At 43.1% G+C, this 27,405-nt stretch overlaps 2 protein-coding genes across 4 annotated transcripts in view; one reads left to right on the plus strand and one right to left on the minus strand.

The window, feature by feature from the left end:
* The window catches only part of LOC127042792 (protein mono-ADP-ribosyltransferase PARP12-like), a 46,156-nt gene extending 30,784 nt beyond the window's left edge, over positions 1-15,372 (plus strand). The window contains exons 5-11 of the mRNA XM_050936159.1: positions 149-384; positions 919-1,039; positions 4,811-4,907; positions 7,570-7,645; positions 9,903-10,033; positions 11,569-11,720; positions 12,742-15,372. Coding sequence (XP_050792116.1) covers positions 149-384; positions 919-1,039; positions 4,811-4,907; positions 7,570-7,645; positions 9,903-10,033; positions 11,569-11,720; positions 12,742-13,052 — 1,124 coding nt within the window. The 3' untranslated portion in view covers positions 13,053-15,372. The remainder of the gene's footprint in view (positions 1-148; positions 385-918; positions 1,040-4,810; positions 4,908-7,569; positions 7,646-9,902; positions 10,034-11,568; positions 11,721-12,741) is intronic.
* Positions 15,373-15,454: 82 nt separating this feature from the next.
* Positions 15,455-27,405, minus strand: part of TBXAS1 (thromboxane A synthase 1) — a 369,109-nt gene continuing 357,158 nt past the window's right edge. For all 3 annotated transcript variants that reach the window (XM_050945812.1, XM_050945821.1, XM_050945802.1), the window contains 3 exons: positions 26,125-26,262; positions 22,623-22,785; positions 15,455-22,015 (listed from right to left, as the gene is read on the minus strand). In XM_050945812.1, coding sequence (XP_050801769.1) covers positions 21,941-22,015; positions 22,623-22,785; positions 26,125-26,262 — 376 coding nt within the window. In that variant the 3' untranslated portion in view covers positions 15,455-21,940. The remainder of the gene's footprint in view (positions 22,016-22,622; positions 22,786-26,124; positions 26,263-27,405) is intronic.

Consider the following 27,405-nt stretch of genomic DNA (forward strand, 5'->3'; position numbering starts at 1 on the left):
GGCAGTGTAAGGGGTGAATAGTGTTTGTGGTAGGAATCATGACTTTGCACTTCACCCTTGGGGGCACTTACATTACTTTGACAGTAGGCATAATATTTTGCATTATTTTTATGGATCTCTGACTCAGAAGTTGTAAGTACACTCAATTGACTGATGCTAACTTTATTTATTTATTTTTTTTTTTACCCTTTGGCCCTCTCACACAGGTTTTCATATAGTGGCTTGCAGTATATATCTTTTCAGAACATGACCTATGGCTCTGCCAAAGTTAGGCGCCTCTCCACAGCATCGTCTGTGACCAAACCCCCTCACTTCATTCTAACAACAGATTGGCTCTGGTACTGGAAGGACGAATATGGCATGTGGCGTGAATATGGAACAGAAGTAAGTGTGTAGATGAAAGGCAGCTGCCCAACCCTATTGCATTAAATCTGTGGAAACTATTGGATGCTACATGGGCTGTCTTTTTCTTATTTTAATGGTTTATTGATCAAATTTGGGCTCATAGGATTAGTAATGGGATATGGAGACTTTAACTTTTAGGTTCAGTGGCTCAGATACAGGAGCAGTCAGTAGCGACTGAAAGTCATTACTGACTGACATCTGTTTAGTGCGTTGTCTGAAATAGGTGACAGGTATTTCCACCTCTTTTTATTGCTTGAAATGTAACCTTCTCTTTCCTTCAGTGTTTCTTGACATTCTGGATTCAGCAGCTCTCTCTCTCCTCCTCCTCATTCTCATCTCCATCTTGGGAACTGGGGAAGTTTCTCTGTCTAGCGGGTGGTGGATGGCCCTTATTTTAAAGGGCAGTAGCACACAGACCTGTAAGGCCACAGCTGCCACAGAACAGATACTTTATACTTTCTCATTTTAAGAAGATTAAGAAAAATCTTTCTTCTTTTGGTTCTGATCTGACAGGATGATGATCATGATGCTTCCACTGTATGCAGCGGTGACCTGGAGCATGCTTATCTAGCAAAAGTGTCTCCAACGTTGCAGTTCAAAGCTGGAAGACATGAATATGAACTCAACTTTAAAGGTATGCTGGGGGTGGGGTGGGGGGGTGGGGTTCTTCCTTTCAGATATGTTGTGTAAACTATGTTAGTAGAGGAGACGTTAAGATATTAATCTTACTTTGTGGTAGTCAAAGGAAAAGGGAATCCATTAAAGCTGTCAAGACAAGAGCTAGTCACCCTGAATAAACTCATGTGCCTATTCACACTGAATTTTTTTTTTTTAATTTAAAAGCCTCCTCTGCACGATTCAGCTGATTTGGTGAAAAGTTGCATTGTTTTTTCATGCTAACAGTGTGAGAGAATCATGGAAGAATCTGTAAACCAGCTCCCAACTTCCTTTTAATAACAAGTTAACAACTAGAAGAGGAATACTTAAGCAAAGCTTGCTTTTCTTTAGCCACTTCTAAAGAAGCCTGAAAACTAGTGTAGTCTTTTCTCATGGATTTCTCATTCTGGTTATGGCAAGTAATGAGCCCTAAGGAATAGACTGCAAACCAGTTTCCAGTCTCCAATACTGGTTTAAGGAGAAGAAAGCCTTTGGTTTTTTTAGTTTGTAAATCTTAAACACTATTTACATATTGCTCCCACCACTGTTAAATCGTTATTAGGCAGGCTGGGCACTGCTTAATCTCTTCCATGTGGCTCACTCTCTGTTAATGTCACAACTGTCCTTTTACAGCCAGACAGCCACGCCCAGAACTGGGCTTAAACTAAGGTGTTGTGTTTTTTTGTTGTTTGTTTGTTTGTCTTTTATATACCATGCATCCATTTCCTAGTTAAAGATAGGTTTGGCATAGTGTCCAGACAGTTGTTACTTAGTATTTTAGCAGGAGATTATTGTGGAACCATTGCCACAAATAATAAACTTCCCCCTCTGCTGCTTTCTCCAGGAATCTAGTTTGAGGTGGGAAGAGAGTCTTACACAATCTGGCCTTGAGGATCTATCTGTTGCAGGGCAAAGGACAGAAGCCACGGCTTCATGCCGATTCTGGCCTGTTCCAGAGGCTAGCATGACATCCAGAATAAATTAGAGCAACCTCAAGGACTCCCCTAACTTAAAGTAGCTTTCCCACAGCCTCCCATGGGCTGCTCTATAATCCGGAAGAGCTAGAGTGTAAGCTGCTAGCAAGCAGAGTGGCTAGACCCTGGCTCTCTCTGCCTGGGAAGGATGAAGTAGTGGGTTAACCATGTCAGGACTTAAAGCAGCATTTCCAAGGTGACTGGATACTCAAACTTGAAGCTAAGACCACTAATTATCCCCTTTTATGAGAATTTACTCCCCTTCCCACCTCTTCCCCAGACCTACTATCCATACACTTGGAGAAGCACAAACCGCCTGGACTGGTATCTGGCTCCACTCAGACTTGCTAGTACTAGTATATTTCTTGAATCTCTGCTACTGTTGCCTTCTACACAGAAAAAGGGGCAGAAGGGAAACATTAACTTCCTACTGGAAGTTATGCTGGACCTCAGTTTATACACCTGTAAGCAGCGTGGAGCTCCCATCCTGCTCTGAAGAGAGTATAAAAGTCCCACCTAAACTCCTTTCTGGTAACATACAGTGTAAACTTCACCCTGAGCTTACTCCCCACGCTTAGCAATTCTAGGGGGTTTTCCCTGCAGAGCTTCTTTCTCTTTCTCTCTTTCCCTGAAAGAGAGACCCCATCCCTTTTTAAAACCTGGTTGTGGATGATTGTATCCATTTGCTGGTATGACTTGGCAACAGTTGCAGTACACTGTCAGGTAGTGTACAAGCCCCTGGTAAGAGGATGACTCTGGAAAACCATGCATCCTTATGCAGATACCAGGGGGAAACTTTATCACTGTACTGGCCCTGGCACCAGCATGTGGACAAAGGGAAGGTGGCTTACAGCTCCCTGTATTAGGGACAGCCAGGGCTTGGTCCCAGGCATGGTCTAGGGTAGACCTCAGGCCTGTTCTAACTTGTGTACCCCTGCTAATGTGATGGGCAGAATTGCTGGATTATAAATTCCACAGCCTCATTACCTCTTCCCTGACATGCCTCCTTTCTCTTCCTGGATTGCCCCCTGCACTGGGAAAGGTGGGGGTAGGGAGGGAAGGGAAGAATTTACTGTCTAGTTATAAAGCTTTGCTAGTTCTGGGTCTTGTCATCAGACCATTCTTCATTAAGGAAGTGAAGGCTGAGAACTGTAAGCCAAAAATTAAAATTTTGATCAAGATGGGAAACGCAGCTGAAACTTTCTACTGAAAATAAATAATTATTATACAAAATTGGGAACTATGACCACCCTTTTAAAAAGTCACTTTATTGTTGGTAAGCATGATGCAGAGTGGGTGCAGTTTTCCTTTAAAACTGTTTATTAGAAAGTATTCTCATTCTTGCAAGTATCATGAGCAAATTACTTGGCTTGCAGAGAACTTACGTGTGCATTCTTAGTGTGCTAACAGCACTGGATGAAAGCCAGTTACCTCTGCAAGAAATTAAGCTATTGTAGGTCAGTTCCTTAGAAATACTAGAGCAGTGGTCCCTAATCTTTTTCGTCTGACGGGCGCCAGATGACAAGCCACGGAGGACCATGGCGGCAGGCAAGCATCCGCCGAAATTCTGCCAACAAGCGGCAACATCAATAGGTGTCGCAGCCGAAATGCCACTGACAAGTAGCGTCATCCAGAGGTGTCGCCACCGAAATACCACCTCTGGATGATGCAGCTTGTTGGCAGCATTTTAGCAGATGCTTGTCTGCCGACCAGTATGCGGGCGCACTGCCTGTACTAGAGTAACCAATGAGTGTTGTTCCTTCAATCCAGCTCTTTATTTTTGTAAACAAATACAGCCATCTTTGCCTAGACAGCTTGAATGGTGTAACATTCTGGTTTATTGTCCAAAGATAAGGTTTCAGTTTTTATTTTTATTTAAAAATCTAGGAGACTGGATTGTTTTGGTTTTTTTTTAGGGACAGTAAATGCAATACAAAGGCCTTGTATACACACACAATTTAGGTGAACCCAGCTGCATTGCTCAGGATCTGAAAAATCCACACACCTGAGAGCCATAACTATGATGACTTAACCCCAAGTGTAGATCCAGCTAGACTGACAGAAGAATGTTACCGTTACTCAAGGCAGTCATGTTCCTGCAGCAATGGGGGAAAAGCCCCTTCCGTCATTGCTGTAGGCAGCATCTGTGCTATGGGGTTATGTCGGCATAACGGTGCTGTTAGATTCCCTTTAGCAAAGTCTTTCGTTCCTGGATCATTGGTTCAAATCCAGGCTACCGTGTCTTGTCAGTCAGTGAAAGTTGGTGCCCTGTAATGGCTGTTTGGTAGCCTATTTGAAGAGTTAATGGTCCAAGTATAGCTGTAAGGGGAGAGAGGTCACCTTTGTTGACAGCATTAAGAGAGAGACTGAAACCTGAGTATGAAGAATGCAACTACCCATTCTGTAGTGGTGGTCCTTCCAGGTGAAGGTTGAAGCACATGAGCAGAACAGTGTGGGGATGCTTCCACAACTGCTATCTATGATGCATCCATTCTCTCTATAGCCCTGGAAAGTGAAGTGAATTATCTGTCATTTCCTCTAGATTTCAGAGCAAAATTAAAAAAAAAAATTGGAGTCAGAATTCTCCTATCTGATCTACATGGTAGAGTTTGGCTCCTATAGTCTGTGATGCAAATGGGAGTTGGCTGCTTATAGTAGGAGCTGGACATTGGTATCATTTGGTGGCAGAATTGGCAGAGAATCTTAATGGAGAATTTTGCCTCAAATGTGAAGATTGTTGAAAGAGAAATTGGCTGTGTGTGCTGTGTTTTCAGCCATGAATCAGAGAAACCTTCGCTATAAGACACAGAGAGAGGTTTGCAGGAGACCCAAATTCCTCTCCCCGCAAGACGTGGAAAAACAGAGAATCAGGTAATCTACAGTTACTCTACTCTGAGGTGGTGGATACATATGTGTTCATGCAGTACTATGCAGTGTCTTGCAGAGAGAGTGTGTGTACTAAGCAAAAGTAAAAAGACTGCTTTTAAGATCATTGTAAGAGGAATTGACACTCTTGGAGGGAAAGGGAGGAATGTATGTGAAGTGGAAAGAGTTTTAGATATGGCGGTACCCAGGGGTCCTGAACACCCTACCTGACTGAGAAGAGGCTAAATAGAGATGAAAAACGTTGCTTAAGCAGATGGGGGAGAGGTCAGTTTTTCGGGGGCAGGGTCTTTTGTTTAATATGTCTGTAAAGGACCTGGCACAATGGGGCCCTGAAATGTCTGAGACATCTAGGCACTACTGCACTGTAAATGCTAATAATAGTGAGGGAGGATGGAATGTGTCTGAAAACTGAGAGCAATTTCAGATAGAATTCAGAAAATGTGAAGGTAAGCGAGGATTAATTTCTGTATATAATAGCCCACATCTCATTCTGTCCATAGTACTTGGTTTCTGTAAAACACACAAAATTAACCCTTGAGGTATTGGTAACAGGAACAGCCTTTCTCACAGTTACTAAAGTATCTGTGTCCAGTCCCAGCTAAAACTAGTATGGCAGTGTTTTAAAACTGAACAGCTATGGGGTGGGGGAGAGGGAAATGATTATCCAGTTGAGTAGGTGGTTTTTTGTTCACACCTTCTACTTAGACTTTAAAAATAGCTCACTCATTGCTGGAGTCAGTTGATAATCGGGCAAGCATAGACCACAAGGAGTTGGTAGGAAGGGGCAGAGCCCACCAGCAGGATTCAGCTCAGTGACTTGATGGGAAGCCCAGTATCCCTTTTCACCAAGGCTACTTTTTTTTATTTTAAACCTGGTTGGTTGGTTGGTTAACACTGTTTCAGCCTTTGTTTTGCTAGGCTAAAGAAGCCAAGCTCTTTTAGTGTTCTCTTTGTAAGATAGGCTCTCTAGTCCCATACCCCTCTTTCTAGTAGCCCTGTTCTATACCTGATTCTGTTTGAATTCATCTTTCGTGGACATGGGTGAAAAGAACTGTATACAGGATTCCAGTTTACCAGTGCCTTATACAATGATATTAATACTTCTCTATCTCTACTGGAAATGCCTCGTATGATACATTCTAGGATCACATTCACTTTTTTTACAGTTGCATTACACTGCTGGTTTATAGTCGTCCTGGGATCAACTAATACACCCGGATCTGGCTTATCTGTCGTTTCCAACTGATGAGCCCCCAGTTTATAGCAGAAATTATTATTAGTCCCTAAGTTCATGACCTTCCATGCTGTACTATTAAATTTCATCCATTTTCTATTACTTCAGTCCTCTAGGTAATCCAGTTCTTCTTGTATAATATTTTGATTCTTCTCTGTATTGAAAATGCCTCCAGTTTTATATTGTCAGCAGATTTCATTGGCGCGCACCTGCTTTTTGTGCGTAGGTCATTAATGAAAATATAAGTAACAGCTGTGAGTTCTGCCTAACTATTTTGCAGTTGCTGGCTTGTCTTCTGCCATAAATTAGTAACTGACAATTTATGTAGCAAATTGGAAATGGTCATTGCTTAAGTAATGAAGTATAGTATTTGATAGGATTAGGAACACCTGCTGTAAAAATGATGGGCATTTGTACCTCCTAAGGTACGATAGTGTAGTAACTTACCCAAAATAACATGTTTAGCTGAGTGAGTTTATGGTGGAGTTACATGATTTAGTTTTTTTGTAACTGAGAACTAAAGCACAGTGCATTTGTGATGCTGAAATGTTTCCTAACCACTGTGATGCATACATAATAGGTGCCCCAATCATGCTTTTGTGCTATCAAATTCAAGCAGGATTTGAAGACAATAAATTTGATATTGTGGTTGTTAGGGACTGGAAAATAATGTTCTGATATTTTGAAGCAGTACAGGAGTTCATGTGGGGGGAAGAGCTTATTGGCTCAGCATTTCAGTCTTTTCACATATGAAACCCCTATCTATAACCTGTTCTCTTTGGAAATATCATATATGGTTGAGTCCTGTGTAGGAAAGTGGAATTGGATATGTGTAATAGTAGATTGTTTATAATCAGTAGGAAGGAAACCATAAACTCTCACCTTGTGGAGACTGGGACGCAAAACTACAGAAGGCCCAAGCAAAGTGAGCTTAATGGTAACAAAAGAAACTTAACCCCTTTAAATGTTGGGTTTATGTGAGAACCGATGACCTACACCAGAACTATTGGTAGTTTTGAGCTCAGTTTGGTGACACAACTCATACCAGCAATTGATACTGAGCATTTGTCTGTCATTTTATATGCTCAGGCCCCAGTTCAGCAAAGCATTTAGGCACATATCCAACTATAAGCATGGAAATAGTTCCCATTGAAATCAGTAAGGCTTCTCTCATGCTTAAAGTTAGATATGTACCAAAGTGCCTTGATGACTTGGGGCCTCAGTTCCTAATTAACTGACATGAGGTTTGGATATGGATATGTTACCCATGCTAAACTGAAGATACAGTTTTGAAATGCCTGGATATGTTGGGTTACTTTTTATTTATTCTAAATTAGGCAAAACTCTCTAAGGTAATTCTCTTAAATATTATGATTTAAAAAAAACCAACAGTAACTCTCTTGTAATATACAGTGGTGTTGAGCATTCACAGGAAGAATCCATTCCAGCTCACTGGGACAAATCAGCTTTACCAGAATTGGGATACAAGGTATGGAGCTCTTAAATTTTTCTGTCTGACCACATACAGCTTCCTTAAAATGTAGGCTTTTCTTCAAGAGACACTGCATATTCCCACTTATGGGATAACGCATCACCTTGTGGTGATTTCTGATACAAGTTCCTCTAGCAGTGTCAGCTAGAGTGCTCTCATGCCCCTCACCTCTCCCCTCAGCGTTACCACATTCTGAGGGCGAGGCGTTTTAGGGGGCAGAGTGACTTCACAACCTCATTTCTATCCAACTGGGTAGCTGGACAGATGTGAACCTCTTTGGAACTAAAGCTTCTGTTGTGGTAGGTAGTTAGTGTTAGTGGTCAGTTTAGTGAGTGATCTTTTTTGGTTCTGTGTTATGGTGGAATTAAGGAAACAGAAGAAGCTGGGATTTAAGAGGTGTGCTTCCTGCCTGGCTGTCTTCATGGTGTCCGATGACCATGTGTGGTGTCTGGAAGAAGAACATTCACCTTCTGGGTGGATCTTAACTCCCAGAGCATGCGAGGATAGGGAGATTCACCTGCACCTCCTTTTCCTGAAAGAAACCCTCAAGGCCAGACCCTCTGGATCCAAGCCCTCCAGTCAGAGATCCATAAGGCCAGTCTTAGCCTCTGTGGTTCCCAGCAGCAAAAGACTGAAGGGTTACAAGAAGCTGCATCTTCTGTCGGGGCCGTATCTGGTCCCTGCAGCTCCTGTAAGGCTGTATAGGGCTGAACTGAGGGTCACATGGTCGGATACCACTGCCCCAGTTCTCATGGAAAGGATGAGCAACAGTTTGGTTACTCTTCCCAGTTCTGTACCTCGTGCCATACTGCTTTCCAGCTGTTGCAGAACTGTGCAACTGCAGGAATGGAGTCGGCTTCAATGTTCACTACTGGTTCCAGGAAGATGAATTTCATCAGTCTGTCATAACCGGAGTTGTCAGTGCCTTCGATTACAGCAGTTGTGACACCAAAGGAAATGAGGCACAAGGGCAAAGGAGCCACTGTTAGCAGTGCTGATTTCTATGCATCAGCTGTCTGAATCTGATGGATCAGACAAAGATGCTATGTCAGTGAGGGGGGCGGACAGGGGTGTGGGGCACGAAAGCACTCTAGCTGACACTGCTGGAAGGAGGTTCTACTGCAAGGCACCACATGGTGGTGCATTATTTCATGTGTGTGACTATGCAGAGCCATCTTGAGCTCCTGTTCATTTCAGTGTTGCATGTCCCCTCGCAGATGACTATTCCTTACACGATGTACTTACTATATTAGTAATTGCAATCATGTGCCTGCTATCACACTGAGATAGGGGAAAGTGGATCTTTGTACCTGCAAGAGCCTTGCTGAAGTCAGTGGGGCTCAGTAGGGGTGCAAGGGGTCACTTGTGAATCCCTTATTGCAGGATCAGGGCTTTGGCCTAATCAAGAAGCAGTGATTACATTAACCTAAGGCCTGGTTAACGTCCAGCAATCGAAGAGGGCAAACAGACCCACAAGGCTTTTCAATGCCTTTATTTATTTTATTTTATTTTATTTTGGTTCTGTCTTCTTTTTGGGTTTGGTTGTGGTCCAAGGGCTCATGCATTCTTGGGCACTGACACTAAATTCGGCAACACAAGATAGCTGCGGGTGGTGAGGCAAACTAATTTTACTTCTGTTCTTGGGTGGAGCAGGTGGGAGTGCAGCATTTTGTTTTCAGAGTAGGGTGTACTGGCAGGCGATGATAGGCATGTTAATCCTAAGGCAGGACATTAAAGATGATCTAATGAGGAGGGGGGAAGGTTGGGCTTTTTGTTCCTGATTATAAAGCCAAGCAATGGAGAGGAGGAGGTAGTTTCTTAAATTGTGTGGGGATTTTTGTCTTGCTTTTTAACATCTATTTAGTAGAGCAGGTGGAAATTTTTCACATTTCAAAAATTTGAAATAAAAAAGGAAAAATGTGGACAAACATTTTGTGACTCCCCCCTACCCCCGCCCCAGCTCTATTTGGCTACTGTGACTGACATATTGGAGAAAGGTTTTTTGTTTAATCTTCAACATCCCTGCCCCCATCTCTTAATTTAAAATATAAGAACTCACAATATTCCCCCATTAAAACCCTCAACAAATATTCTAGTAAAAGTAGGAAGGCTCAAGTTGATTTTGTGGTGTTTCTAAGGTAAAATACAAGCAGGAACCTCCCCATATGTTCAGGGCTTGAGCAGTAATAATGTGGTGGTTTGTGATGGCTCTGTAAAAGAGAGGAGACTGGTTTGCATATATTTTCTTTTACAGCTGATCAAACTTCTCAGCTCTTCTGACGAATACAAGAAGGTCCAGGCTGACTTTCAGCGCACAATGCCCAAAACAGTCATTCGAGAGATTCAGAGAATCCAGAACCCGACTCTTTGGAAAGTGTATCAGTGGTATGTGTAAAACATTGCTCTAGTATGTTTCCAGGGTGTTAGTACTTGCTGCTATTAGTTATATTCAGAGTCCTGTGTGAGAAGCCAGTACACAGCCATGTAAACTGCTGCACAACTGCTTTTTAGCACTTGCTTGACCACTGCTTAGTTGAGATCTGCAACTGGCTGAGACAGAACTCAGGCAAGATGGAGGTTATTCTGATATTCAAAGCCCTCTGTGGGAGTAGCCCATCTCCTTAAGATGCAGAGTGGGGGAGGCATTATCTCCCATGAGTTGCATTTCACAGGAACTGAAGTTTGGCAGCCAGTGGAGGAGATCTGCAAGTGCAAATGACAGAATGTGACGGGAGGCACTGTTTGTCGAGCTGGGCCACCCCGTCACCCAGTTGTCAGGCTTCCCTGTTAGATCAGATAATTGCAGTGTGGTGGGCTCTGGACCCTGGGCAGGGCCGAGCAAGCAAACAGTCAGTAGCCCCTGAGAGTCCTGGCTGGGGCAGGCAGTTGCAGTTGGGGTTCTGGCCCTCTGGGAGGGGCAGAACAGCAATCAGCCTGTAGCCCCTGGGACAAAGAGTCTGTGGTCCCTGAGCCTCTGGACTGGACCCGAGAGCAAACAGCAGCCATGCCTACTGGTCTGTGGGGTGTGGTAGGGGAACTCGGCCCCTCCCGCTCTAGCAGGTTCTGACCCAGGGCCCTTTGAAGCTGGAGACTTCCATGTTAAGGGTTTAGGCATCAGCTTCTATGACATCCCCTTAGTCACTTCCTACCACAAACTGCATCCCAGGCATCTCCTCGGCTGCTGGCAGCTTGGTGCCTCCCTCATTCCCTGCAGTTGGCAAGCTGCCCGCAGTGTAGTCCAGGTCCATGGGCTCTGCTGCTTGGAGTGTCACCAGCCCTTCTGGAGGAGCCTGCAGGACTCATCCCTCTTCTTTTGCAGCCAGCCCCAACTGAGCTGGGCTGCCTCCTTTTATTGAGCTCTTCCACCTGGAGCGAGCACAGCAGGGGAAAGGGGGTGTGGCCTCCTGGGCCCACAGTGATTGGTTTGTCCCAGTTGGCCCAGTGCAGGATTGGTGCACCCCATCATACAGAGCTTTCACAGATCTAGTTTAGGGAATTTCTGCAAGAGTTCAGAATGACTTCAAACTCCCCTCTGACTAGGCTTTCCATCAGTAAGGTGTACATGTGATCACACACACACATATATATCAAGTATTTATCCAACAGCTTGGGAAGGATGACTAATATTTCTATTTTTAAATATTTTGGAGGCACTTGGTTACAGTCAGCCTTATAAGTTCTTACACAGGTATATTTGAGCACATGGTGCATCTCGCTTATGTTTCTGTTTAAACCAGGCCTTTTTAAAAGCATACTTTTGTGCAGTTATTCAGTTTAAAAAAGTATTAAAATATTTTGAAAAATCTGAACACTCTGCAACACTCATCACAGATAATCTGAGTGCCTGCCTCATTGGAACCTACTTGGCTAAAATAATCTGGCTCTGCACTGTGGAACTTTGACGATGCTTTTTATTACAGGCAGAAAGAGCAAATGCAGAAGACTAGTGGAGGAAAGGATGTGTGTGAAAGACTCTTATTTCATGGGACCAGTAAAAAGCATATAGATGCCATCTGCCAGCAGAACTTTGACTGGAGAATCTGTGGTCTTCATGGGACAGCTTATGGCAAAGGTAATTCTCTACCTCGTGCTCTGCTAACCTTGATTTAGAGAGAACTTTCTCTAACCAAACAGTAGCTGCAGCAGTAGTTTGAACTTGAGAATGGCAGAGGGAGGAGGCATTCACCTTAGCTAGGTGTTACCTGTATACCTAAATGAGTAATGTTAATGTTAACCACTTAATGTGGCAATGTAACAAACACATTCAGCTGAAGCTCAGGCACTTCTACAGACCTTGGCCTATGTGCTCCACACTGTGCAGTGTAAACCCACTTATTTGTGTGGAAAGATGTGCTTAAGAGGGGAAGGGAGGAGTGCCGCCCAGCACTATTCCTGGCTCTGGCTGCTGCTCCAGCTCCAGTCTTGGCTCTGCTCCTCTCTCCAGCTGTGGCCGCAGCCTTGGCCCCCTTACTCCTGTCTATGTTCCTCCACCCCAGAGCCGCGGCTCTTATTCTCTGAACCCCAGAAGGAAGTGGTATTTAGTTGGTCTCTGATGCCATGCAAGTAAACTACACTCTGCTTCCATATTCTTTCCATCCCTGGCAAATGATACAGTCCCTGCCACTGCCCGATTTACAGCAAAGGATCAACATAGCAAGTGAAACAAAATGGGCTTTAATTTTTTAAACACTTAATCTATTGTTCCAGTGTTTATTCACCCAGTGGGTTGCTTATGACGATTAGAACATTTTGGAAGGCAAGATACTTCAATTTCAAGCTTCCAAAACGTTACTGTAAGCTTTGTGTGTGTGGTAGGATGGGTGAGGGGGCAGACAGCATACTCTAAGAAAGAGAAATTAGAAAAAAACCACTGGTAATATCTAACGTGTTTTGTGAAAAATCAAATTGTGGTAATACCTAATGATAAATTATGCTGGAAAGGATGCCCAGCACACAAGAAATTATTTACAAATCTCTAACCAGCTTCTGATTGATTCTCTCAGTAAACATTAAGATTTTTTTCTCCTTGCAATTCCAATAGTTGTATAACAGGAAGCCAGCAATCTTACCAACTTTATCTTTGTCTACTGCAGGAAGCTACTTCGCAAGGGATGCATCGTATTCTGATAACTATAGCAAGACCAACTCAAACGTCAAGACCATGTTTCTGGCTCGGGTCTTGGCGGGGGACTTTACCCTTGGTAGCTCTTCCTATCTTCGTCCTCCCGCTAAAGACAGTGGAAACAGTTTCTATGACAGCTGCGTGAATAGCCTTTCGAATCCATCTATCTTTGTCATCTTTGAGAAACATCAGATTTACCCTGAATATCTGATTGAATACATGGACCAGGCGGTGGCAACTGCTCTGTCAATGGCTGCACATGCTGCTTATTTTCAGAATTGACTTAACTGAGGAGAGTTTTTTGTTTAATAAAAATGTGCCCAGTACATTGTAGACACATTTAGACTCTCCCCTCTGCTTGTAACAGTAAGCAGAGGTGACGATCTTAAGAAATTTTAGAAAAGACCTAGTATTTTTATGAGTTTTTAAAATCCAGGCTTTATTCCTAAATTTCTCTGGTGGGGCTAACTTGTTTTTTCCCACTGTTAGTCTGTTCTAGGGGATTTAGTAAATCCAGTAGATGTTCATGATTCTTGCAATGTGAGATGAAGTAACAGAAAAGCAGGTGGTTGTGATGTCATATGAAATTCTTCTTTAAAAAAAAAGTAATTATGTTTTCATTAGTTCTCCCCCAGTGAAATTAGCTGTGAAACTAGTGAGCCAGGGCAGAATCTGCACAAGGCTTCTTGTGGGCAAGCAATTTGTTTAATAGTTTCTTTGGGACTGTTGCACACATGGAGCTCCTGTAGATCACTGCTGCCACATCAGGGTGACCTCCTACAACCCTCTCCTTGCTAAGGGTTTCTCCTCCTAATACCTCAGGCCTGCTAAGCCCCAAATGTGGGTTAAAAATAAAATAATGCAGGAATCTTTAAATCTGTGGTTACATTAGTTTGATTCAGGCTTTGCGATGTTAACATAAATGAGAGAGTTGTGTGTTGTGGTTGGAACAGCAGCAAGCTTAGGTGTACAAGAAGGGACACCAAAGCAGTTGGTGTGTGTTCTTTCTCCTCTCCAGTGGAATTACTTCAGGCAAAATATCTAAGAATTTCTCTTTCCTCCTCTTTTCTCTTTTAGACTTTCCGTAGAATTGATGTTTTTCTGACATGGTGAGAGAGATGTGACTGCTACAGCTTTCTGTTATTATCTGTTCCGAGTTGTCAGAGGTGGTGTATAGATACATGTTTGAGTTATTTAAAAGCATGATTCTACTTTAAGAATCACTGTGGGGGTCATGTTTATTGTCTCGGTGGCCCCAGATTAAAAGAGTTTTTACAAGGCTGTTTTTCCTAGCTGTCAGCCCTGCAAACTCAACTCGGGGATCTAAGCATTGAGTGAGGTTCTTTCCTCCTCCTTCATCAATGCCAGTAATACAGGTTCCGTAGGTCATGTCGTATGCCTTCAGTGACATCTGTGCAAATCCACGATATTCTGTGGGGGCTGTACAGGTTTAAGTGATTGGGCCTGTAATGGGAATATAGAAAACAATTCTGTTGATGTATCAGAAAGGATAGGATCTAGTTCACTATTTATCTTGGCTCTATTCATTCTTGTATGTTAACTGGAGTCAAAAGCAATCAAAACTCTGACACTAAAGTCAGCTGTCTAGTTCTTATAGATGCAAGGAACATATAGACAGAGTAAATGTACCATTTCACATACAGTAATTGCATTTCAGAATAGAACTGCACTTCTGAGCTTTCCTCGCTTCTGGGAGGCTTTCCCCTTCCACCTGTTAACTAACGTGAATGAAAAGTTAAGCCTGGAATTATAATACATTCCCTTCTGGGGTGTATTTATGTGCTGGGTAAAGCTCTGTCCAAAAGCCTGCTGCAATATGGGAGAGCAGAAGAAACTTCAGAATCCTAATAATGCCTCTGATTATCACTAGTTGCTTACACTGCATGGATCTCTTCTGACTTCTCCAGCTATCTTCTGGTAAAGATTGGAAGCAAGTGCTGAAGGTGGAAACGCTGCAAGGACTTGTATGTCAATAAAACTGTCCATATGTACACAAAATAAACTATAGTGCCTAATGCCCTGCTGTGAACAGCTGAGCTGCTTAGTTTTTTGATCACGCTGCTACAACTAACAAATGAATGCGTTACTATAGATCTGTGAGAATTCTGGATGAACCACTAAAGCTTTCCATACCTTTCACTGTCCGTACATGTGTGTTCTGGTAGGGAAGGGTTTAATAAGACTTTTATTGGTACCTGGAAATGTAAGCAGCTGTATTCTTCTCATTTGCAATCGTGGTATTGGTGACTGAAGCTTAACATTTGCATTGCTTGGAGAGAGGAAACTACTACTCAGTATGATTCCTCTCCTTTGTAATTGTTGGGAACGGTGGGGTTACAGCAGCTATCTTTCAGTTATAATAAATGCATTGGCTAGTCATGTATTCCAAGTGCCTCAGGATTTCCATGAGGAAAAAATGTCTAACTGGAAGAGATCTGTAGCCCTTGTTCTCAATGTTTTTAATGTTTGAAATCGAAATTGAATCTTCTTATTCTCAGCCGTATGTATGATACTTTCTGTGGCAATATGTATGGCTCCTCTTTTTTTAATGCAAATTAAAATATTTTGAACTGAAAACTGATTAAGGTTTTAGTCAAATATTGGCCTCTTTGTATCCTCTAATCCTCTTTAATGTTTCTATCTAGGTGGATCCTTGTTTAGTACTGTGGTAAGTAGCAACAATGTAGATTCACACTGAATGTCTTTCATGGAAAGCAGAGCAGTTTTTACTGTAAGTTTTCAAATGTTGAGGAAGCTTCTCCCTCCATTCCAGGGAAAAACAGGCTTTACTGCTTTTTAATGTTTTCTCATCTTGAGTGCTGAAAATAGCAGCATTAGTTGGTTCTAGTGAACTTTCATGTTCAGGTTCCCACAAACTAAGGGAGTTTGTAGAGTCCTCTGTGTTTACAATGCAGTTCGAAATTATTCGCTTTTTAAAAAGGTACTTCATATGAAACCTAAATTATAGGCAAACTTATGTTGACTGTCTCAAGTGATAGCCAGAGCTTTTGATTGTTTGGAACATGAGTGAGTGGTGTTACAGAGTGGGATGCTAGAGAGGTTAATTGATATGGATTTCTGTGAGAGCCCTACCCAGGGAAGGCATATAGAGGGTTGGACAGTAATGCAGCCTGCAGCACAGTAGGGTACTTCAGCATTTTATGACCAACCTGTTGCATATATTATGGAAACTGTAAGCTAAGAACTACGTGGGGAGTGACAGGAGAGGTGTGAGCATTTCATCTTATGTTATTGCCAAGTCTGATACCTGCAGCCAGGGCCTGATCTGAGGGCTGACTGAAGGCCAGCTCTGTTTATATATGAGAGGGAGAGGTGGGTAGGGGTGTGTGGGTGTGAAGAGAGAGTGAGTTTTGTTCATGTTTGGATTAGAAGTGGGGACTTTTAAGAAAAGGTTTCCAGAGGAGGCAGTCAGACTTTCACACAAGGCAGGAACTAAAAGCATGGACACAGGGCAATCTTAAGGAGGGGACATTAGCAATCATGGAAGTGAAGGTAACCGGAGACCTCTGTGGCTCAAGTTAAAGTACTTTATTTTGGGGGGAAGGTCAGGGAAATGGGGAGGTTAGACAGCTGTTAGGGGGTAGTTCGTTAACCATTGGATCAGTGCATGTCATAGAATCTGAACAGTAAATAGGTCAGGCCTCTTGTTCAAAAGTGCCTTGAATGATTTCCAGATGCCTTCTCCATTTTTAAATGAGTATTGCTGTGGGAGTCAGGTTAGTTTTAAAGATACAACAATTGAGGAAATCCTGCCAACTGCAGCCAGGCAAAGAGCAAGCATCTCAGATCTGACTTGATGTCTGTCTAAAAGAAATTAGCTTGTTTCCTGTTGCCTGCTGCATAACAAGGGGTGAGAGATTCAGCTTTATGAGTTGACCTCTAACCCTTCCATTACAGGTGCTATTATTAAGGCCCAGGAGACAATAAATTTACACTAAACAACTCAGCATCTCTGGTAAAGTTCAGGTGGAAAGTCCATTTTACTCATTGACTAGAAAGCAGAAAATGTATATAAAATATTTATTTTGTGAAGTGACTTTCTGTGCTGCAGAATTTTCCTTAAAGTAGATAAAATTTCATGTGTAATCCAGAGTAATAGTAATACCCCCCCCCCATCCCCTGAAAAGCGCTCTGTGAACTACTACAGTGCCAGAGTTCTCTATCCCAACACAGTTATATAAAAACACACTTTTAAAGTGACAGCTTTTAGCATTGATTGCAAAATGTAAATTCCCTGAACATGTTTCAGTGTTAGGTCCTAGTCACTTCCAGACAAATGACAGAAAGCAAAGACTCTTCTAAAGTAGTCACATATAATTTTCAAACAACCCTGCAGCCAGACCGTGCAAGGCATAAAGCATCTGCACTTTCTCTACAAAAGTTATACATTCACCTCCTTCCTTGCTGAAGTGGTGTCTCTCTTTGAACACATGTGCTAAAACTGAAATATTAGGTAATCACTCTGAGCCACAGATGAAAGATAAATTGAAGTAAACTGACTTTTTAGCTTTGCATCTATAAACAAAGAGGTAATGTGTAGCTTTCCCTGTTACTTTGAGGAGTGGCAGCAGGCCCTGATCAGGATCATCTCATTGTGAAATGTGAGTACAGCACCTGGAACACTAGCCCCTGCTCCAAGGAGTAACAATCAGTCTTATCCCTGTATAGACCCTACAGCTACAGTTCAGTGGGAGCAATGAGCTGGCCCTCATGCTCAGGGCCACAGATCCATTACAATGGGAAGTTCAGCCTGCTTGCAGCATTGAGGCAGAACTAGACCTATCAGCCTCTGGCACAGGGCTGGGCAAACTATGGCCTGCGGGGCTGCGTTCGGCCTATGAGACATTTTAATCTGGCCCTCCAGCTCCAACTGGGTACTGGGGTCAGGGGCTTGCCCCATTCCACACATGACGTGGCTCCTGGAAGCAGTGGCATGTCCCCACTCTGGCTCCTACATGTAAGGGCAGCCAGGGGGCTCCACCTGCTGCCCCTGTCCCAAGTGCTGCCCCCACAGCTCTCATTGGCCAGGAACCATGGTCAAGGGAAGCTGCAGGGGCAGTGCCTGCGGACAGGGCAGCATGCAGAGGCACCTGGCTGTGCCTCCGTGTAGGAGCCAGACAGTGGGCCATGCTGCTGCTTCCTGAAGCTGCTTGAGGTAAGTGCTGCTGAGACCCTGCACCCTTGACCTCCTCCTGTGCACCAACCCCCTGCCCTGATCCCTCTCCTACCCTCCAAACCCCTCAATCGCAGCCCGGAGTGCCTCCTGCACCCCAAACCCCTCATCCCCAGCCACAGCCCTCACCCACTCCCACACCCCAACCCCACTTTCGTCAGTATTCATGGCCCGCTAGCCAAAAATTTTGCCCAGTGCTGCTCTAGCAGAACTTCAGGAGGCGGGGGCGTCCCATGCTATCTACCTCCACAGCAGCAGCCAATGCAGCTGGGCTTCTCTGCTGGGGAGGAGAAGTTCCAAACTATTTCAAATTTCTAACAAAGCAGCTCAACAACGTGTCCCAGCAACAGGTTCAGCTGCAGGCTTTGGCAGCCAAGCTGCTGTTTCCCTGCTTCACCTCCTCTTATCATGTGTCTTGACAGGAAGCTCAGCTTTAGAGGCAGGTTGCTGTTCTCCCCTCATCCCCTTTTCCAGAAAAGGGGCAGACAGGATTGGAAAAGCTGCCTTGAGGAAATGACAGCTTCCTGTACCTCATCTCTGTGAGGGGAGGGAGCAACATCAGAAGGGCAGCTTGCAGTGTCATTTATTATCCCTTTTCAGACCCCCAGGGTATAGTTCGATGGCAAAGATGAGCTCATCTCCCCACTATGCTTCATCAGTGGTGGAGTGAGGATCATTAAGTGCTGTTGTATAATGAAGTTCGTGGTTGCCAGGCCAGCAACTACCATTTAAAAGGAAGCAGTGGGGTGCAAGACTCTTAATTTGTCCCGAAGCATCTTCTTTCCCTCTCAACCTTCTAGTTGCCACACTACAGCTGGCACTTAACTTCCTTTGCAATCAGCCCTGTATTCAGGAACGGGCAAGCTGGTGTTAACATAGTAGCTGAAAAGTCCTGCAGGACAGTCACTGTATTGTTAGTTAAGTCATTAACCTGCATCTGAGTGGCTCTGAATGAAAATATACATATCAGTTATAAGTATCTGAGAACCCCCATCCCTTCAGTGATGCCTATTTCCATGCCTTAGAACCCAGTACACCATATCAGTTATGCTGATCTATTTGCTTACAGTATTTTTAAAATTCCAGTGGACATGATGTGGTAGCTTCAGTCCCTTGGATAAATATGGCAATAAATAGGTGATTTGATAAAGTGTATAACTAAGAGGGGTTAGGCTTTAAAGTGTGTGTTTAAAAATGAAGAAAGGGAGGACCTACTAGTCCATGGGTGGAGGAAGCAGAACACTGTTGGGAGAAAACCTGGAGGCTGACTTTCTGATGTAGATAGCAAGAACACAGTAAAGGACAAACACTTTTTCTTTACGTTAAATAGAGGGGGGAAATCTTTAATGAGACTACCCTACACTATTCCAGTTTACAGGTATAATTTAGAATCACAACCACAAATAATATGCTATAGAAAAAATGAGGCAAAATTGTACATAGAGGTACATGCTGCATCTTTTTAGATAAGACCATTAACTCAATATCTCATTTCATAGGCACATTGAGTCATTTAAACTCCAGCATGGCAAGGCTGGAGCATTAACTATCAGGCCTATAATCCACAGTTACTACTCTAGAACTCAAGCTAGAAGAAAATTCCACCACAGAAATCAACACAAGCCTTGGTAAGGAAGATGAGAGCATGAATTTTAAAAGTGTGTTCACAATGATAAGCAAGAGATGAAAGCAGCATGTGCCAATCATCCCAGTCTCAATGTGCCGTATGCAAGCAAGAAACTGTAGATGGAAATCATGGAGCAGCAGCAGTATTATAATAGAGCTCCTTACTCAATATCATTTGTACCTTATCTACAGAGAACTTTCACGCGGCAGCAGAAAAAGATACTGCAGCTGTTTTTGTGTCTACCATGCAAGAGAGATGGTGTTTCCTCTAGTATAGCTTTAGGAAAGAAGGGTTCCTGGCTCAGCTGAAGCTACTGCAGCAGAAGACCAAATCCCAAAGAGAGCCAGTGTGGCTTTCCCTCCCTCCCCTACATGTCAACTAGCAACAAGTGTTATTTTTTAAAGGGCAATCTGAAGTTAAGTTTAAAAAAGCCCAGTGAACTTTTGATAAAAGTACTCATGAGTGCTCAGCTGGATGAAACTTGAGGAAATTTAATTTCACAGTGGAGGAAATAATGTTTTTGGCAAAATGAATAAACTTCACCGACCTCCTTCTTTCCACTGCGCGCTGAGATCATGAACAAGAGAAAACAAAAGTAGGGCCCTATGTTTAAGGAAAATAATATACATCTCCCTCCCAAACTTGGAAGGCTGCCTCTTATCTTCCCCCTTTCCAACTGAGACCTACCTTCTTCAGTGGGTAGAACTTCCTCTAATGATCTGTAATGTAATTGGTGCTGCCAGTCTGCCTAGGAAGGGACAAGTGCCCACATCCTCAAAGGTGTTTAGGCTCTTTGACTTCCATTGAAATCAATCAGTGGAATATCTTTGAGGATCTGAGCCACAGTCGTTGAGGGTTAAGACAGCAGTAGAAGCTGGTGGGAATTCTAACCATGCTGCAGCTAGTGTGAAGGATGCTCCATGACACTCCACTAGCCCACCAAGGACCCAGGGGCCAGCAACAGTGACACACACAAAAACTTGGGCCTATGACAACTTTGTTCCTTTCTCAATTTCCTCCCCAGGGTTGGGCATGGAGTAAACTTTCTGCCTCTATCTGGATATCATGCACCCCCCCAAATCTGCAGCAGAAGAGACAGTTTTCTCCATATGTGCAAATATGGAAAAATTCCAAACATGGACAAATTGCTTTTAGCTACTGCAGAGGCAGTGGGCAAATGGTCCTGAAGAATCAAGTAAGTGCTGCCTTTGCTTTGGCTGTGAAGACATGCAGGCAGCCTCTGGGCCTAGCATTCACCCATGTTGGTTGAGTGAGGCACAGGTTTGTGAAGTGACTTGCTGCAGGGTCACCTAAGGAGTTAGTGTAGCTATTGGAAATGATGTTCCTGGCTCCCAATCCTTGGCTTTAAGCACTAGCCCATGCAACCTCCTTCATTTCCTTTGACCCAATGAGCTGACCAAGAGTAGAGCCAACTGAAATGCATAGCAAGGAAAAGTGTCATGCCATGCTGGGAAAACTACTGCTGTGCCACTATCTTCAGGTCAACCCTAAAATTCCCCAAGTCCTCCTAAACACTTCAAACTTGTATATTCTAAATACTATTCAGTAACATACAAAACTTAATAGCAGTCTGCAACATTCTTTGGTCTGGTCTTTCTTATAGGAACTTAAGTGCTGTACAGACATTTACCATTATTTTTAAATCCATTGTAACAACAGTTAGATAATAATACTAGCACATTTCATCCAAATGTCTCAAGGCGCTTTACAAAAGGTGAGTAAGCATTATCTTCATTTGACAGATACAGTGAGGCTAGGCTCTCTGCCCAAGATCAGTCAATGGCAGAGTTCAGAGTAGGACCCAGGTGTCCCGATTTCTAGTCGTTGCTGTTAGAACTACACATGTTGCCTTTCAGAGTTTACTGAGAGTGGGATTTAAAGGTCTGTTGTTAAAAGGTGTTAGCTAACAAGCTATCATTCAACATCATATAGAAATCTACTGAAGGTGAGGAAGTTTAGACTGCTAAGATTGTCACATTGGAGCCTGGACAAACTCCCATGTAGATAAGTAAAATGAAGTGGGCCCTGCTATGAGCACTAGGGCTGATGAAAAGTGAGAGGCTTTTTCAGAGACAATTCACAGTAATGTGCTTGGGTAAAACTTTCCAAAGTACTTAAGTCCCACTTTCAAAAGTGACTTAGGAGGCTGAGTCTCACTGAAAGTCAGCAGGATTTTGGCCCACACTTTCAATGAGATTTAGGCTCTCAAGTCACTTAAGTACTTTTGAAAATGTTACCCCCAATCTATCAGCGAGCCACTGAGCAATGGATCACCTCCTTGGAGACTTTCAGAATGGGGTTTTTGCTCTATCGAGGTACTATCTTAACATAGACTCCGTTTTTTGGTGCTAATGACGATACAGATGTCAACTGCAAAGGAATCTGAAAAAGAGAAAATAAATGGCATATTTTATACATTTACTCTCTTTCACACACTGTGTGCATGCCCATGTGCGTGTAAAAGATTCACAAGTACAAATTGATGATGTTTTCAGTTTCCTTTATGAGATTAACTCATACAGACGTTGTGGAAGTTGTAAAATATCCTTTGTTGTTGGCAGTATAATGGTAAAAATAATTTATACCTAGAGGGTTAGACAATGGATGCCCAGGTATCTTACAAATCTAAATAAAATAAACTGCTGTAAGCGCTAGAGCTATTAAATGTACAGTAGGTGCACACCCAGAAGTACCAATGTACTCTGATAAACACACTGGTGTAAATTGACATAGGCTGTTTACACTAGTGGAGGATCTGGTCTGTAGGCTCTATGGTTTATAGAAGTTTGTTTTATTTGCTAAATGACAACTCAGATTATATTTTGATTAAAGTAATGTGATTCAGGACTGCTGTCCCTTTTATTATACACATGTACCTGTTAGTTTTTTCCCATGACTGCACTATGACACATCACTGTCCCTCTATAGAACAGTACGTCAGTTTACAAGAGAGTTTAGAGGTGTAGTGTAAGTTTCCATATATACAAACCTGGGTCTCGGGACTGGTTTCAAATCTGAATTTCTGCAAGATCCGGAGCAGGGTCATCTTGATCTCCAGCAAAGCCATTCTCATGCCAATGCAGCTGCGAGGTCCTGCCCCAAACGGGAGGTATGCAAAGGGATGCTGCTGCAGTTTGGCCTCCACGGTGAACCTGCAAGGTGGGTAAATTGGAAACCAGCTCAAGAAACAGTTTTCATACTGATGTGATTTTCTACTCCCATCTTGAGAAAGCTGGATTTAAATTGTTCTCAGTAAACAATTCTCAAGGGGACCATTAGCAAATTCTTCTCTAAACTAAAACATCCTTTGTCAATGAGTAGTTCTCACAGCATGACAAACAGACTTTCTTTTTCATTTTTAAAAGTCTGTCTTTAATGAACTGCCCTCACTAGACACTCATTATCTGAGGAAACTATGAAACACTCATTCAGGGGTTATAGCGACCCAGACCCTACGCATAAACTAATGGCAAAATTACTGCCTGCATATGCCAAGAGCAAACTAATGAACCCTGATCTAGAATGAGCAAGAATGCTGCCTCTGCATTGCCAAAGCAATGTAAATTGACAGTGCCTGCCTGGGATTCTCTTCAGGACAAACAATGAGAAAAACAGGAATATGAAAGCAGGGATCTGATTGGCTGAGGAAGAAGGCTCTTATCGCACAGATGTATCCCACTGTTTTAAGTGTGCTCCATCCATAGAGGAAGTAGAAGATTTAGGTTTTCAGCTCAAACTGAAGGCATGCATCCTCTTAATTTTGGAGGTGCCCAATTCAATCACTAGTGAGGACTAAGGTGGCAGTCATCCAGAAGAGGACAGGGTATTAATTATTTTAAAATACCTAATAAAACATTAGAAATACATATTAGAAAAAAGGCACAATTTTTTAACTGCGAGGAGGAGTAACCTTTGGAACAAACTACCAAGGGATGTGGTGGAAACTCTATCCTTTGCAGTCTTGCCTTCCAGAAAAGCAGCTGGTCTGGATTTGGAGTTTTAGCCAGACAAAGGATTGGGTTCAGTGCACTCAGCAATCCAGCTGCAATCTAGGGCCTCCTGCCCTTAAAATCTATGAAATTTCTAGAAAAGCAACAACATTTCAAGAGGTGCTATTGTACGATATCTGCTCTGACTGGGCCAGGCTCTCCCTTACAGCTGGGAGTCATAGGCTGCTGTGCCAGCACAGAACTGCCCTAATGCCAGCTACATACCTGTAAGGGCACTTGCACTGGTGCAAGGGGTGTGGGGGGGGAGGCGGGGGAGGGCAACAAGCCTCCCTTCCACTTGCGTACTCTGTGCAAGGACCAGCCACAGTTGCAGCCCCTGCGCTTGGGTCTGGAAAGGTCCAGAGAAAGGCCATGAACACAGCAGGACTTAAATATGCTGAGAGCTTTGGAAGGCTATTTCAAGACTGAGATTACCTAGCCTGGAAAGGCAAATCATCACGTGCTGTTTGTATTAATGGTAGCACCTAAAGGCCTCAAAGAGAGAGTGGGACCCTATTGTCTTAAGTACTGTACACATAGTAAGAGATACCTCCTGCCTCAGGACTGAAAAGACTTGATCGAGGTATTCAGAATTAAGCCATGTGTAGTGAAAACTGGCCAGTCTCCCCATTTTTTGTACATCCCATAATACAAGACTAAGGGCAATAAATTTAGAGCTAATACATTCTTTTTCATGCAACATAATCAGTCTGAGGATGGTTCACAAGCAGAAGGTCAGAGAGAAAAATACCAGAGTTGATTTTTTTTTTTTTTGAGAGGCCTAATTTTATGACCATTAACAATACTGGCAACCTATGCAAACTAAGGTGAGTCTATGGGTAATTGTTACCTCCTGCTTCAGGAAGAAGTGAAGAAAGAAATTTGCCTCAGCTTCACCATGCACAGCACTGCACATCTAGTCGAGTGCTTTATAGTTCCCATCCCCCAAACACTTTCCTTTAAAGCACCGCTTACTGAACACTTCCAGAAGCTGGGGTAGATTATATGGTTCAGTGGAAGACCCAGACATGACATCTGCCACTAGAAAGATCATTGGCAGACCTCTCATCAGTCTCTGAGAATACAACACAAATGCTCCTCTCTCCTGAAAGGTTTAATAGGCAGCAGGTTTAAAACAAACAAAAGGAAGCATTTTTTCACACAACACACAGTCTACTTGTGGAACTTTTTGCCAGAGGATGTTGTGAAGGCCAAGACTATAACAGGGTTCAAAAAAGAACTAGATAAATTCCTGGAGGATAGGTCCATCAGTGGCTAATAACCAACATGGGCAGGGATCCTGTCTCTAGTCTCTGCCAGAAGCTGGGAATGGGCGACGGGATAGATCACTTGATGATTACTTGTTCTGTTCATTCCCTCTGGGGCATCTGGCATTGGCCACTGTTGGAAGACAGGATATTGGGCTAGATGGACTTTTGGTCTAACCCAGTGTGGCTGTTCTTATGTTCTGACCCTGGTGCTGCCCCTCTTTATGGGCTAAGACATAGAAAACAGACAACTAGTATACAGGATGGACTGTTCCAAGAGTATTCCTCTATACAAACTCACTTATATGTATAGTTCAGAGTTAGTCTTAGAATGTCTGCATCACACCCAGTGTGTTTGAGAGGCTAGCACTTTGTATTAGAACTTTCACAAGATGGCAACTTGAGATGTAGGTCTTACAGCCGTGTCCACTAAGCAAAACTGTGCTTCTGCATAGAATTAGATCTGCAATAATTCCAAGAGCACTTTTTGTCTGCTAACCTCTGCAGCTGCAGGATAGTCTCTTCTCCATGCAGTTGTTATACAAGCAGAACACAGTTAAGACTCAGTTTGAAAGTGAGAAAAGCTTGACATGAAAGTCTGTCCTGCAAGCAGGATGAAGAACTTGGAATCCTATCCTGCTCCCCTTAAGACAAAACTCCCATTGGCTTCAGGTACAGGATTAAGTACCTAGCAGCACACCCAGACTGTTCCAAGATCTCAGACAGAAAGGCTGCTCTGAAACAGCCATGGGCTGGAGGAGAATTCTGGGTAATTACATGCAAATGAATACAATGAGCAGCCTAGTTTTCTTCCGAATTTCTATATCCAGGAGTGGCCAAAGTAGCAGCATTTGAACAGGAACAGGTTATACCCATGCCAGGTAGGCAACCACAGACATGGCATTGCTTCTTATTTAAGACTCATCTACCAGTAGCCAACTACTTAGGTGGAGGTGATGCTGGATATGGTGTCTATCCACTCCACGTTAACAGCTGATTTCTAGGGCTGTGTTGGGTTCAGGAATTATGCAGCAAAGGGGGTTGCTTGGTGTGTTCATTTGAATATCCATACACTGAATGCATTTCCAGTGCATGGGATCAGCATCCTGGGAGCAAAGTGCTTACGCACACTGTGCTCTTTTTTATTAGCCACACAGGAAACAGCATGTAAGGCAGGACTTTGTTCTAAATGGTCTAAATAAGGCCAACAGTGGATGAGCATTATCCTACATACCTCTCAGGGATGAATTTCTCAGGTTCTGGCCAGAACTCAGGGTTATAATGCAGAGGTCCAACTGCAATTTCTATTACAGCGCCAGCTGGAATATGCTGTCCCATCACTACGCAGTCCTTCGACGTCTCCCGAGTGAACCTGCAACAGTTAAATGTCACCGACCCCCAATGAGTGAGAATAAAAGTACAAAGGCAGGGTGTTGAAAGCAGCCATAGAATAAGTCATCTCTGCTGGTCTTACAATGATTAGGGAAGCAAGATGGTGGTTGTGATGTTGCACTCTATATGATTTTATGAAAATATGCTAATGAGTGTGAATATAATGTAACTGGAATATGCTTCATGCAAAAGATCTCTTGTAAGGTATCATTACAAAGCTTATAATCTACTGAGTATGTTCCTCCTATTTGTATAAATGTATCGCTCTTGAATTTGAAACTTGGAATACGAAATGTAACTCTGAGGGCCTATTGTAATTATGCAAAGTGTGGGCCATTAATGGAGGTTTGGAATCTTGATGGCTCCCATTAACCAGGACAATTGTCTGCAGGTGGGTGTGTTTTACCTGTAAGTCTTCCTGTATAGTGTGTGCTGGCAAATGGGTAATGAAGTCTTACAGTGACATGTGATCATGTCACCTGAACTGGAATCCATCTTTAACCTGGTGCTTTTCCATTTAGAAGGAGGGGTGGGAACCCAGAGAAGGACAAAGGATTCCCGCCTTATGCAAAAGATATATAAGTGGGTGGAGCAGAACAAAGGGGCTGCAATCATGAGAAATCCCCTAGCTACCACCTGAGCTGGAACAAGGGCTGTACCAGGGGAAAGGATTGTGCCCAGACTAGGAAGGCGTCCAGTCTGTGATAGAAGCTTATTGAAACATCTGAGGGTGAGGTTTTATCTGTTTTCAGTTTTCTTACTGTATTAGGCATAGACTTGCGTGTTTTATTTTATTGTGCTTGGTAATTCACTTTGTTCTGTCTGTTACTACTTGGAACTACTTAAATCTTACTTTTTGTATTTAATAAAATCACTTTTTACTTATTAATTAACCCAGAGTATGTATTAATACCTAGGGAGGGCAAACAGCTGTGCATCTCTCTCTCTATCAGTGTTATAGAGGGCGAACTATTTATGAGTTTACCCTGTATAAGCTTTATACAGGGTAAAACGGATTTATTTGGGGTTTGGACCCCACTGGGAGTTGGGCATCTGAGTGTTAAAGACAGGAACATTTCTTAAGCTGCTTTCAGTTAAGCTTGCAGTCTGTGGGATGTGGTTC

Source organism: Gopherus flavomarginatus, chromosome 1 (assembly GCF_025201925.1).
Source record: "Gopherus flavomarginatus isolate rGopFla2 chromosome 1, rGopFla2.mat.asm, whole genome shotgun sequence".
NCBI lineage: Eukaryota > Metazoa > Chordata > Testudines > Testudinidae > Gopherus > Gopherus flavomarginatus.